The 12,788-nt window shown below is 41.7% G+C and overlaps 1 protein-coding gene across 18 annotated transcripts in view; it reads left to right on the forward strand.

Moving 5' to 3' along the window:
- The window catches only part of LOC120406051 (potassium voltage-gated channel subfamily KQT member 1-like), an 819,762-nt gene that overhangs the window by 516,124 nt on the left and 290,850 nt on the right, over positions 1–12,788 (forward strand). For all 18 annotated transcript variants that reach the window (XM_039540307.1, XM_039540238.1, XM_039540231.1 and 15 more), the window contains one exon: positions 12,315–12,390. In XM_039540307.1, the coding sequence (XP_039396241.1) occupies positions 12,315–12,390 (76 nt within the window). The remainder of the gene's footprint in view (positions 1–12,314; positions 12,391–12,788) is intronic.

A 12,788-nucleotide genomic window follows, 5' to 3' on the forward strand; every position in this document is an offset into this window, starting at 1 on the left:
TTTTTCACATTTGCTGTCTGTTCACTCTAGGTGGGGGTAATTGGTACCTATATAAGACAAAGCCCCAAATATCGGGACTAGCCCTATAAAATTAGGACATCTGGATCTGGTCACCCTAGCTGGGGAGCGTGTCTCTCCCCCAGGCTGGCAGCGATCCATCTCATTCAGGGGGAGCTGCACAGGGCAGGATGAGCTGCTGTGGCTCCATGGGTGCCCCGTCCCTGAGATCAGATGCAGTGCTAACTTCACCATGGTCTGTTGGGCTGGCAGTGATGCCCATTGGCGTGTGATCGGACCTGCGGGTTTGCTGCTGCTGTTGCCACTCTGCACCCCAAGAGGTGGATTTTGGGGTCCTACAGTTTTCTACCTATCTCCTCCTCTAGTGCAGCTGTTGGACTAGCAGGCTGGGGGGTGAGCCAAGCATGAAAGCAGTACTGCATTGCCATTTAGATTGTCATTTAACAAATTTGTTCACCAAAAATGCTTGCTAACAATCCTGAATTCAATTTCAATATTTTTTTTTAAAAAAAATCAATATCTTCGCCAAAAACAGAAAATTAAGTTGTTGACAATTATTTGTGACAAGTTTGGTATGGGGAAGGGAGTGGGCCCGTTTTCATCAGAGAAACAAAGAACGTTGACTGACTTTCCTATAGCCCTGTTACTGCTAAATAGAGCCCTCCAACAACTGTAATATGCTCATCTCCTTACTAATGTATAGAGCAGGGGTTGGCAACCTACGGCACATGTGCCAAAGGTGGCACGTGAGCTGATTTTTGATGGCATTCAGCGGTGGGCTGAGCGGCTCAAGGAACCCCAGGCTGGCAGCGGGCTGAGCAGGCCGGCAGCTGATACCCTGGCTGAGCCACTCAACCCGCTGTCGGCCTGGGATTCCATTCACTCAGCTGGTAGGTGGGCTGAGCAGGACTAAATTCAACGAAATAGGAAAACAAGAGCAACTAATGACAAAGTGCAAGAACATAGAGCTGTGGTCCCCAACCTTTACCTGCCAGACGAAGGACCGTGGCGGTGGACGAGCATCCGCCAAAATGCCGCCGAATTACGGCAGCATTTCAGCAGCGACGCCTCTGGATGATGATGCTTGTTGGCGGCAAGCGGCGTCATCCAGAGGCGTCGCTGCCAAAATGCCGCTGAATTTCGGTGCCATTTCGGTGGATGCTCATCCGCCGGCCAGTATGCGGGTGCACTGAGAGGCCCCTGTGAGCGCCATGGCACCCTCGGGCACCGCGTTGGGGCCCCTGACCTAAAGAGCTTCCTGAAGCACGGCGATCGTTTTGATTTAAACGGACTTGAACTGTACGAAGAATTGAGTACACTGTCATCAGTGTTGCCACATGCAAAATGGATGATGGACATTGTACAGTTTACTCATACCAGCAAACTTGTTGACATATATCCTAATGTGTACATTGCCACTCATATTCTACTGACAATTCCTGTAACAATAGCATCAGGAGAACAGAGTTTCTCAAAACTAAAGCTCATTAAAAACTATCTCTGCTCTACAAGGAGTCAGGAACACTTGACTGGTCTTACTATTCTTGCAATTGAACAAGACATCACTTTGTGTTTGTCATACGATGACATTACTGATTTTGCAGCCAAAAAAGCCAGAAAGATTGCTTTTAATTAAAAACAAATCCTTGTTTCAATACCTCTTCACAGAAATTTCCAATAAAATGTTGACAAATTAAAAAAAATATATTATTTGCATCATTCTGTCAAATCAGAATTTTTTCTATAGTGCTACTTCTTTAGTGCTAGTCCATCAGCATTACAGTGTGCTTAATTAAGTTAAACTGGTTTTAATAACATGCATGTGGCAAGTTTTCCGGTAGTGTAAGCTTATGTTTGTCTTGCTAAGAGCAAGACAGGCATAGGGGCACCAGTTTAATAATCCCGCCTAGGGCACCATAAATCCTAAGGACGGCCCTGAGTACAGATCCCTGGGCGACACCACTATTTACCTCTCTCCATTCTCCTCTTATAAGGTAGGTTTTCTATTCCTTGGATCATCCTTGTAGCCCATCTCTGCACCTGTTCCAGTTTGAATTCACCTTTCTTAAACATGGGAGACCAGAATTGCATGCAGTATTCCAAATGAGGTCTCACCAGTGTCCTGTACAATGGTACAAACACTTCCCTTTCTATACTGGAAATATCTTGCCTGATGCATCCAACGACTGCATTAGCCTTTTTAACAGCCATATCACATTGGCAGCTCATAGTCATTCTGTTGCTCTTCTTCTGTTGCTTCCAACTGATAAATCCCCAATTTATAGCAAAAATTCTTGTTGTTAGTATCTAAGTGCATGAACTTACACTTTGAAGTATTGAATTTCATCCCATTTCTATTACTCCAGTTTTCAAGGTCATCCAGATCTTCTTCTAAAGTATTCCAGTCCTCCTTGGTATTGGCAATACCTGCAAACTTTGTGTCATCTGCAGATCTTATTAACACACTCCCACTTTTTCTGTCAAGGTCATTAATAAAAATGTTAAATAACACTGGTCCCAAGACTGATCCCAGAGGAACTCCACTAGTAACCTCCCTCCAGCCTGACAGTTCACCTTTCAGTGTGATTCTTTGTAGTCTCCCCTTTAACTAGTTCCTTATCCACCTTTCAGTTCTCATATTAATCCCCATATTCTCCAATTTAATTTATAATTTCCCCTGTGGAATCGTATCAAATGTATTACTGAAATCCAGGTAGATTAGATCTACTGCATTTCCTTTGTCTAAAAAATCAGTTATCTTCTAAAAGGAGGCAATCAAGTTGGTCTGGCACAATCTATCTTTTGTAAAACCATGTTGTATTTTATCCCAATTACCATTTACCTCTAGTCCTTAACTACTTTTTCTTTCAAAAGTTGTTCCAAGATCTTTCATACAATTGAGTTCAAACTAACAGGCTTGTGGTTTCCTGGATCACTTCTTTTTCTTCTCTTAAAAACGGGTATATTATCAATTCTCCAGGCATAGGGTACCACCCCCGAGTTTACAAATTCATTGAAAATTCTTGCTATTGATCTTGCAATTTCAAGGGCCAGTTCCTTTAATATTCTTGGATCGAGATGATCTGGGGGCCCCAATTTAGTCCCATTAAGCTCTTTGAGTTGGACCTCCACCTCAGATTTGATAATTTCTACTTCCATATCCTCATTCCCATTAGCCACCCTGCCGCTGTCCTAAGCTCCTCATTAGCCTTATTAAAAACTGAGGTAAAGTATTTGTTTAGGTGTTGGGCCATGCCTAGATTATCCTTAATCTCTACCCCATCCTCAGTGCTTCTTAGCAGTCCCACTTCTTATTTAATTATTTATATATAAAAAATCTTTTACTATTGGTTTTCATTCCCTTTGCAAAGTCCAACTCTGCTTGGCTTTTGGCAGTTTTTACTTTATCAATACACTTTCTGACCTCCAAGAGCTAGCTTTCCTTGCTGATCTGTCCCGTCTTTCATTCCTTGTAGGCTTTCTGCTTTCTTTTAATCACCTGTTTGAGGTGCTTGGTCATCCTGCTTGGTCTGCATCCCTTCTCTGATTTTTTTTCCCTTTCTTGGATTTAGGCTTCAGATTGTTTCTGCAACCTTGATTTTAAATAATTCCAAGCCTCCTCCTCATTAAGATCCTTGAATTCTTCAGTCCAGTCCACCTCCCTAACTCCATCCCTTTAATTTTTTTAAGATTTCCCTTTTGAAATCAGGGACCCTAGTTGCAGATCTATTTTTGTTTATCCTTCCACTTAGTTTAAACTGAATTAGCTCATGATCACTAGAATCCAGGTTGTCTCCTAACAATCAGTGCTCACTACTCTCCAATATCAAATCTAAAATGGCATCACCTTTTGTTGATTTGGAGACTATTTGGTAAATAAATCTGTCAGCTATTACATCTAGAAAAATCTGGGCCCTACTATTATTGGTAGCACTTGTCCTCCAATCTACATCTGGGAAGTTAGTCTCCCATAGTCACACAATTCCCAGTAGTATTTATTTCATTAAAAACATTAAAGAGGTTTCCATCCATATCCACGACAGGTCCTGGAGTCTGTAGCATATCCCAAACACTATCCCAGTGGAAGGTCTAGTAACTTTCTTCCCCAAAGAGATTTTTACCCAGTCTATTTTATCTGTTCCATCCATTTTCATTTTTTCACAGTCTACCTCATAATTCATATACAATGCTACACCACACCTTTTCCTTTATTTCTATCTTTCCTGTACAGCAGATACCCTTCAATCCCTGTACTCCAGTCATGACTTTTATTCCACCATGTTTCTGTTACCTCAATAATATCTGGCTTCACTTCCTGCACCAGTTCTAGTTCCTCCAGTTTATTACTCAGGTTCCTTGCATTGAGATAGAGACATCTTAGTAGTTTCTGCTTGGCTTTGCCAAGATTCCTCACCTGACTGGGTACAGTCATTCTACTGCCATTATTGCCTACCTGACTGTTAGATTAATTGGTACTGGCATTACCTTTCCTTTTTTCTACCCCTTGTGCTTCCTTTCTCCACTGCTGTACACTTTCTTACTTGATTTTCCAGTCAATATTAGAATCAAGCATGGAGATTACATGAGCATCTCCCAGCCGTCTTCTCCAAATTCCTAGTTTACAGCTCTTTTAGTGAGTTGTGCCAACCTCCATCCCAGAAGTCTATTTCCCTCCTACTCAGGTGGAGTCCATCCTATGAGAACAGTCCTCTGTCCATGAATGCCTCCCCAGTGGTCAAACATCCCAAAGCCCTCATTATAGCATGACTGCCGGAGCCATCTGTTGATCATCATCATCTTGTCTCACCTTCATTCTCCTTCTCTAGGGAAGGGTAAAATCCCATTGATGATCACCTGAGCCTCAGTTTCTTTAAGCAACCTCTCTAACCTGGTATAGTCTCCCTTGATGCATTCCAGGAAGAATTTGGCAGTATTATTTGTTCTCATGTGAAGAAGAATCAGTGTATTTTTTTCTGCTCCCATTAGGATCCTCTTCAGCCTCAGGTCCATATCCTGTGTTTTAGCTCCTGGCAGACAGCACACCCTTCTGTTCTCCTGATCAGCTCTGGTGACAGGCCTGTCTGCTGTTCTTAGTAGGGAGTCACCAGTCACATAAACTGGCCTCTTCCTGGTGTTGGTACAATTCTCTGGCCTTCCTCCTGTTCTTTCTGTCTGCAAGTCCTCTTGTCTTTTGTTCTCCATTGCAATCTTCTGTGAGTCAATCTGTATCCTCCTGGGGCTCTGCATTCTGGGTATCTACATTGACTCTACCCCTCTTCTGAGGGCACTAGCTGTGTTTCTTTTCTCCCTTGCCCTCCCATCTTCTGTTATTGCCTGCTGTACCCCTTCTTCATTTTCCAACTCAGAAAACCTGAACTCTGTTTCTCCTTTGCTAGCTGGTCTTTTCCTCTGCGTGGTTCTCATAGTCACGTGCTTCCACTGGCCACTTTCCTCACCTGGCAGTCTCCTCTCACAGTTCTCCAGTCCAGCTTGCATTTGAGTCTTGAGTTTTTCTTTCTGCCACCTCTTGTTTTCCCTCCATCATCTGTTTAAATCCCTTTCAAAACTCAATGATAGTTTCCACCTGCATCTCCAAACCTTGGATCTTCTCTTCCATCAGCTCTATCTGGAGCCAATCCATACAAACAAAGCACTTTTTGGGTACCTGCTCCAGGATCATGTACATCCCGCAGCTTCCACATATGGTCATCTACCTTGTCTCTTCCATTCATTGGGTCACTACCACTCCTTTCTGTTTTAGCTAATAAAATATTCGTCTGTATTTGGCAATTTTATATGTGAGGAAAAATTACAGCAATGACTGCGATTCAAAGCCCTTTCACAGCTACAGTGAATGAAAGTAGATAATTTTTGTAAAACATGGTGGGAGAACAAAAAAGCAAATATAGGAATGAGCAGTTCAAAATACTCCTTTATTTTTCAGTTGCAATCCCTTACCTAGTCTATGTGCTGGCTTAAAAAAACAGGTGAAACACTCCAGAAAAGATATCATATGCTGTTGCAGGCAGGAGTTACAGCATTATTCAAAGACCCAGTATAAAGATAGCGCTAGCATGATGTTTTTTCATATTTGCTGTTAAGCAGCCATACGTAAGAAATGAATTAATCGCTGCAGTAATCTGAGTAAATATGGTACTGTATCCTCAAACCAGTTTTGCAAATTGGGTCAGAGAGCTATAATTAACCTAGATGAAGTGGCCTTTATTTTCCACAGTACTTGATCAAAGTAGTAGGTTACACTAAATAACTCCTTTAATTCACGACACCTGAATAAACTGCAGAAAAATCACTGTGGAATGCATATTTCACTATCTGCGGCCATAAAAACAGTACATCCTGGATAAAACCCTTCCTTTATTTCTACATTTAAGTGAATGCTAAGGATAAAAACCTTCCAGATTGAAAGGTGCATACACAGTGAAAGCAATAACCAACAGTGCTTTTGAGACTCACATTGTGCTTCAGCATTAGAATGGAATAATTCTCTAGTACTTCTCTAGTTTAGGGTCCTTCCCATGTCTACTGTAAACCCTCTTTTTCACCTACAAATATTACTTGACTGTTTCAATGCACATCAGACTGGATGTAAATTATGAAAAAAGGGGGCTTGAGCTGGCTACGCTATATTTTTAACCGAGTGGTATTAACAAAAAGTTCATGAATAGTGTCCAAAGGAGTTTTAGATTTGATTATGTACCTCTTCTCCCATTGGTTTAAATTTTTAAATTGAAAATGTTCAGCTTCTTTGACTTGGGCTACTTCCTTTCTTTATTTAAAAATGTTTATTGTGTCCAAGTTTTCGAACTTAAAAGTAGCAACTTTTCATAATACTCTCTGTGCCACATGTTAAGGATCCAAACATGGGGCCAGGGTGCCTCCCTGGCACGGAGCCTGTAACAGCTGTGCGGTCCAGCCAGGCTCTGCAGCCACACAGATGTACTCAAATCCTAAAGAGGGGAAAACTATGTCAGCCAGTAAAGCGGGGGCCCTTTGCCCCTTATCCACCAGATTAGTTGTTGGCGAAAGGCACAGCCACTCAACATTGAAGTTTTGCAGAACAGTTTGCTCATAAAATAAAGATCTCAGTTTCACCCCTATCCCCCTTCTCTCTTTCCCCAACCTACCACATCTGTGTGCTAGCAGCACCACAGGCAGTGCCTGGTGGGAGAGAGGTTCTTGGATCTATATGATTCCCTCCTCCCCACCCCCTCACAATAGGTATGAGTGTCCTTAAAACTGGTTGGCTTGTGAAGTAGCCAATTTGCAAAGAGGTAAGGGACACTTACTGTTGTGCAAATTAGCCGGAGGCTTTGGGCCTGTCTCAAGGACATACCTTAAGATGATGTCAGTTTCTATTTATAGATCCAAGTCTATATTACTGCAGTAGACACTTGGTAGTACCCATTATAGTTAAGGATGCAAAAAGTTTCCGTTATTGGCTCTTGTTTTTATGTGCTCATAACTTTCCAATACTGTCACCACTTGGACTGAAATTTTCCTTTGTTATTCTATGCCAAAATGCAAATGTTTTGGGGAAGGCTTCAACAAAATCCTTCAGCTGTTTCTGAGTTTGAGAGAGTGGAAAAAATACACTTTTGCCTGATGATAAAATTCTAACCACAGTCTTTTGAATGAGACTCTTGCAAAAAATAACTAGTTCAAAACTTGACTCAGCCTGGACCTGGGTGCTTAATGAGGACTGTTGCTTTTGCTTGGTTTTGAACATAAAAATGTCTGAGCAAATTACAAAACAACTTCATAGCATGCTCAATATCATCTATATGTATGTCATTGCCCTCCACTGGATAGAATCAAAACTTTTCAACAGTTTCATAGGCACTATAATGCTGACAGTTAACACAGATTTTTATTCTTATTTAGCTCAAGTGCTCATGCCCTGTGTCTTGGATTGATTTTGTGCCTGCTGTCACTTAGAAGCTCAGAGGGGCCAAGGTGTTAAGAATAGTGACAACCATGAAGGTCCTAGACTGGTTCAGATTTTTATCACAAATTGCATATTATAAAATTTACAGGACGTACAATGTATAAAAGTTAATTTTGCTGTTGATGCTTAGGTTTGCATTAATGATGGGGCTATTGAGTGTTTCTTTTTTACATTTAATGTTAAGTAGCTGGATAAATGATTTCTGGGAGTGCTCACAGCTTCCTTGTCATCCCTAAGGAATATATACATAAAGGTATTTACTCTGGACTGATTGGTTTTTATAGAAAAATTGAAAATGAGTACTGAAAAAAATCAGGACAGATCTAGTTTTGATTGGCCCAAATAATTACTTTTAGTACATGAATTGACTACATATGACACATTTGGGACCCAGTTTCATCAGTGATCCCTGATATAAAATTCCTTTATAAAAAATCTTAAAGTTCTCTTCTTAGACAGTAACCCACAGCTGCTTTTTCAGAACTATTCACAATATCAAATAAAAAACCTTGACTGAAAAAGGCTACAATTACAAGAGTAAATAACAGAAAGAAATATAAAGGAATTTAATTAAAAGTAAATCTCGATTATGAAAGGTGTGTCATATAGTCATTTAAAGCCTTGTTACAGGAAAGCATCCTTATTCAGGAGAATATTTAAGCATGTGCTTAACAAGTCAAGGGGACTTGAGCACCTGCTTAAATGATTTCCTGAATTAGAGCTTAAAGCAGAGGACTGGGAATCAGGACTCTGACATTCTGTTCTTAGATCTGCCACTGACTCACAGTGTACATTTGGATAACAGACATAAGCTCTGTGTCTCAGTCTAAATAGGGATAATAATAACAATGCTTAGAGAAAGGGGTTACGAGGTTAATTAATGTTTTGTATTGTAGAGTGCCTCTGAGATCCTTGGGTGAAAGGTACTTTACACATGCATAATGTTTACAGAAATGAGTCTGTCATTACAGATTTGTGCAGAAGGCTATATTAAAGCCAAGTAATTTAAATATCTAATATTAAGTGAAAGACCAGATTGTCCTTTGCCCGTGTATGTATGCATGCACGGGTTTGTGCATATGCAAGTGCAGGGAGGGGACAGTACAAGAAATAGTTCAGGTTCACCACTGGGGGACAGAGAAGAAACAGTTAAAAGATGCCCTCCAGGGCCGGAGCAAGGATGTTTCGCACCCTAGGTGAAACTTCCACCTTGCACCCTCCCCCCTCTGCCCCCCCGCACTCCCGCCCTGAGGTCCTCCCCCCATGGCAGCTCCCCTCCTCCGCCCTGAGGCGCCTACCTTGCGGCAGCTCCTCACCCTCCGCCCTGAGGCACCCCGCCCCCCTGCCCCAGCTTACCCCTGCTCTGCACATGAACACCCCAAGCACGCCATGGCTGCTTCACTTCTCCCGCCTCCCAGGCTTGCGGCGCCTAAGCTGATTGGTACCGCACCCTGGGAGGCGGGAGAAGTGAAGCAGCTCACCCCTGCCCCACCTCTTCCCCAAGCACACCGTGGCTGCTTCACTTCTCCCGCCTCCCAGGCTAGGTCACCTAAATGGTTGCACCGGCCCTGCCGGGCTCTGCATCAGCCCCTATGCAGTACTTAATAGCCACAATTTAGTCCTAACTGCAAAAAACATTTTAAGCTGTGACTCAAAGTGATCAAAGCTGGAGAATTCCTAACTTAGTAGATGAGCCTGTTCCAGGGCACTGGAACCTTTGTAGAAAAGGGGGGCCACTGGTGCTGGAACTAGGAAGGCCATGGGACCATGCCTCCCCACTTTTTAACATGGGCATAGTTTAGGGGCCAGTGGGCAAAGGTGCAGCCCCTACTGGTGCTGCTCCGCACTTATTGAGGCTTGCAATCTGGGCGGGCAACACCACCTCCTGTCGCCCAAACTATGCCCATGTTAAAAAGTGGGGGAGGGCATGGTCCCTTGCTTCCCTTCCCCTGGTTCTGGCACCGTCGGGCCTGTTTCCTTACAAAACTGTGAGGTATGTGACTTACAGTACAGTTTAGATCCATCTGCATCATCTAACCCCATAACAGATGTTTCTCTGTTCAAAATCAATGTTGGGTGTAGTTACCTAGCATACAAGGGTAACATGATTTTTAAGAACAGAATATCACTCACCACTAGGGTGTAGCAGTTAAATGTGTATCTTCTGGAGACAGTGTGTGTCTGTGGATTTATTGGGGTAATTCAAATAACATACATAGCTCAGCTCTGCAGGTGGTGCACCTCTTCATGCTGTAGTTTTCCCCCACTAAAATAGAATTTCATAGGTTTGTGCTTCTGTTTTACAGCTAGGGATCATTTAATATGAACAATAATTAGCTCTCCAAACACAGATGGGATTTTCAAAAGCACTCAGCCCCTCCTTGCTCCCACTGAAGTCCATAGGAGTTTTTATCATTAGGAGCAGAGTCTCCGGTCAATGCTGAGTGCGTTTGAAAACCCCATGCTGAATGTCTTTGTGTTATAATCTGGCGTTTCTCTTTATTGCATAAATAAATACCGTTTTCTAATAGTGGGGTCTGTTAAATTGTGTAATAGCCTCCAAAGGCCAACTTGATCACTTGGGACATTTAAAAACTGGACAGTGCACTAGAGAATGTACCGTAGGGAACAGATCTTTGCCGACAGGGGACAGTTGGACTTCAAGGACTTCACTCATGTCTGTTTTCTATTGGCTGTATCTGTTTGGAGCTGTTTTACCCTGCAGAACCCATTTCCTTGGATTGCGCTAAATGAACCCTTTAGATGCATACAGATCTCAGGATATTCGGATCTAGATGTTTGTTTCAGGCTGTCTTTACCTGTAGGTAATATTTAGGGTTCTGTGGTTCTACTCTTTTAAAAATTGCATTGTGTTTAATAACTGTCAACTATTTCTATATCAAATGTACTCAGTTTACAGACAAAAAGACATTTCCCTCTTAATCACAAGCCATACAATCTTAGCTGGAGCTCTGTGAGCCAAGCTCAGTGCTTTCCTTTTGTCATAATAAAGGTCCTGTAGGCCAAACTACTAGTAAGCTGTCAGTGGCACTTGTTTAATGGGTTTACACAAATGTAATGATTGGAACGTAACGATTCTGTTGATGACACACAAGAAGTTTTGGAATCCAGCTCACTTGCTTAGTTTTTTGACTCTGCAATGTTCTTTCTGTGTGTTTATGTATATACAATGTGCTGGGGGAGGGAGAGCGGGGGTTATATTGTATATACACACATTTCATACAGACACTCTGTGTATAAATATATATTTTCAAACTGCAAATAGTGACTTGCTTAGATAGAAATAACAGTAAAATATTTCCATGAGGTTTAAAAAAAAATATTCCTCAGATTGTGGTACATTGCCCAATCAACAGGAATGATTTAATCAAAGAACAATTTTAAAGTGCTACTTTGGTATGGGCACTATTTCTTTTGTAATGCACTGAAATCATTACGTCTTTAAGGCCTTCACTCTGTAAAGGAGCACTTCAGAGCTGGAGAAACCAGGGCTGCCTGCTGGCTCCTTTCCCCAATGAGTGACGGTAGGGGAGAAGCAGTTGGCTCTGCTTTCAGGATATTTGGCGGATCCAGTCACCATGCTGGCTGGCCTTTTCGAGGCTGTCATCAGATGTCAATGATAATGTCAACATAGAGTATTGCCCTCTGAGCACTGTCGCCAGCTTGGGAGGATAAATATAACTTTGCTCATCTCACCAATTTTGAATGATTGGGAGGATGATATTTGCTAAATATATTGTGTACAATATGATATTGTTATGTGTGTGTAACTATTATATGTGTGTGTGTGTGACCGTCTGTGTATTTGTTCATACAGGTACACACACACATAGTATGTAATATATGTATGTGTGTTGTGTTAGGCTTGTTTCAAATCTTGTGGTTTGTTATTTGCCTTCTCCTCCCCCCCTTCTCCGAAGAATCAAAGCACTTTTCAAAGGACTTAATTTCCATGCTCTGGAGCTCATGGGCAACCATTCAATAAAAGCAAAATAAGGAATGTGGTCATGGTTCTAAAAACATTTCACATTCTTCGAACTGATGCCAGTTATATGCAATGACAGTAATCCTGTCTAATCCCCCACACATTTTATCTTTGTACACCTGCTTCTACTGTCTCTCTTATCAATTTATTATACTTAGAGCCAGAACTATAGAAGAAGGCAAGGCAATGGAACAAAAGAGATGTGTGCTAAATGTACTGTGTTATAAATTTGCATTGTAGAAGACATGTTGTATTTCATTGCTTACAGTCATCTTCTGTTATTTTTCTTTTTTTCTTTTTCTTTTTGTGTGTTTTATTCGGCAGGTTAACTGAAGCACACCGAATAGCTGTCAAAGTCATAAGGCGAATGCAATATTTTGTGGCCAGAAGAAAATTTCAGGTAAGCAGCAATGTTAACAGTAGGGACAAATAAGAAAGATAAGTGATGGGGGGACAATGGGTTGGACTTTGAAAATGCTCAGTGGGTACAGTTTGCCTTCGAGCACAGGGCTGGGAAAAGGCCTATGTACTTAAACACTAGGCCTCATGCTTGCCTTCTACATAGGGGCAAATTTCACAATGTGTACAGAACTCCTAGTTAACATCAGGGTAGTGTTCCAGAACACTCAAGCATTCAGCATTTCTAGAATCAGCCCCATCATTCTTTTTCATTCATCTTTTTTTGTTGTACCTTTAATTTCCAGAGTAATTGAAAAAATATCAGCTTTTTTTCCTGTTGAATAAAACAATCAATATGCTCATGTGTAGTGTTCAATAACAGAAAAGACTACATAGAGG

This window comes from Mauremys reevesii, linkage group 1, assembly GCF_016161935.1.
Source record: "Mauremys reevesii isolate NIE-2019 linkage group 1, ASM1616193v1, whole genome shotgun sequence".
Classification (NCBI taxonomy): domain Eukaryota; kingdom Metazoa; phylum Chordata; order Testudines; family Geoemydidae; genus Mauremys; species Mauremys reevesii.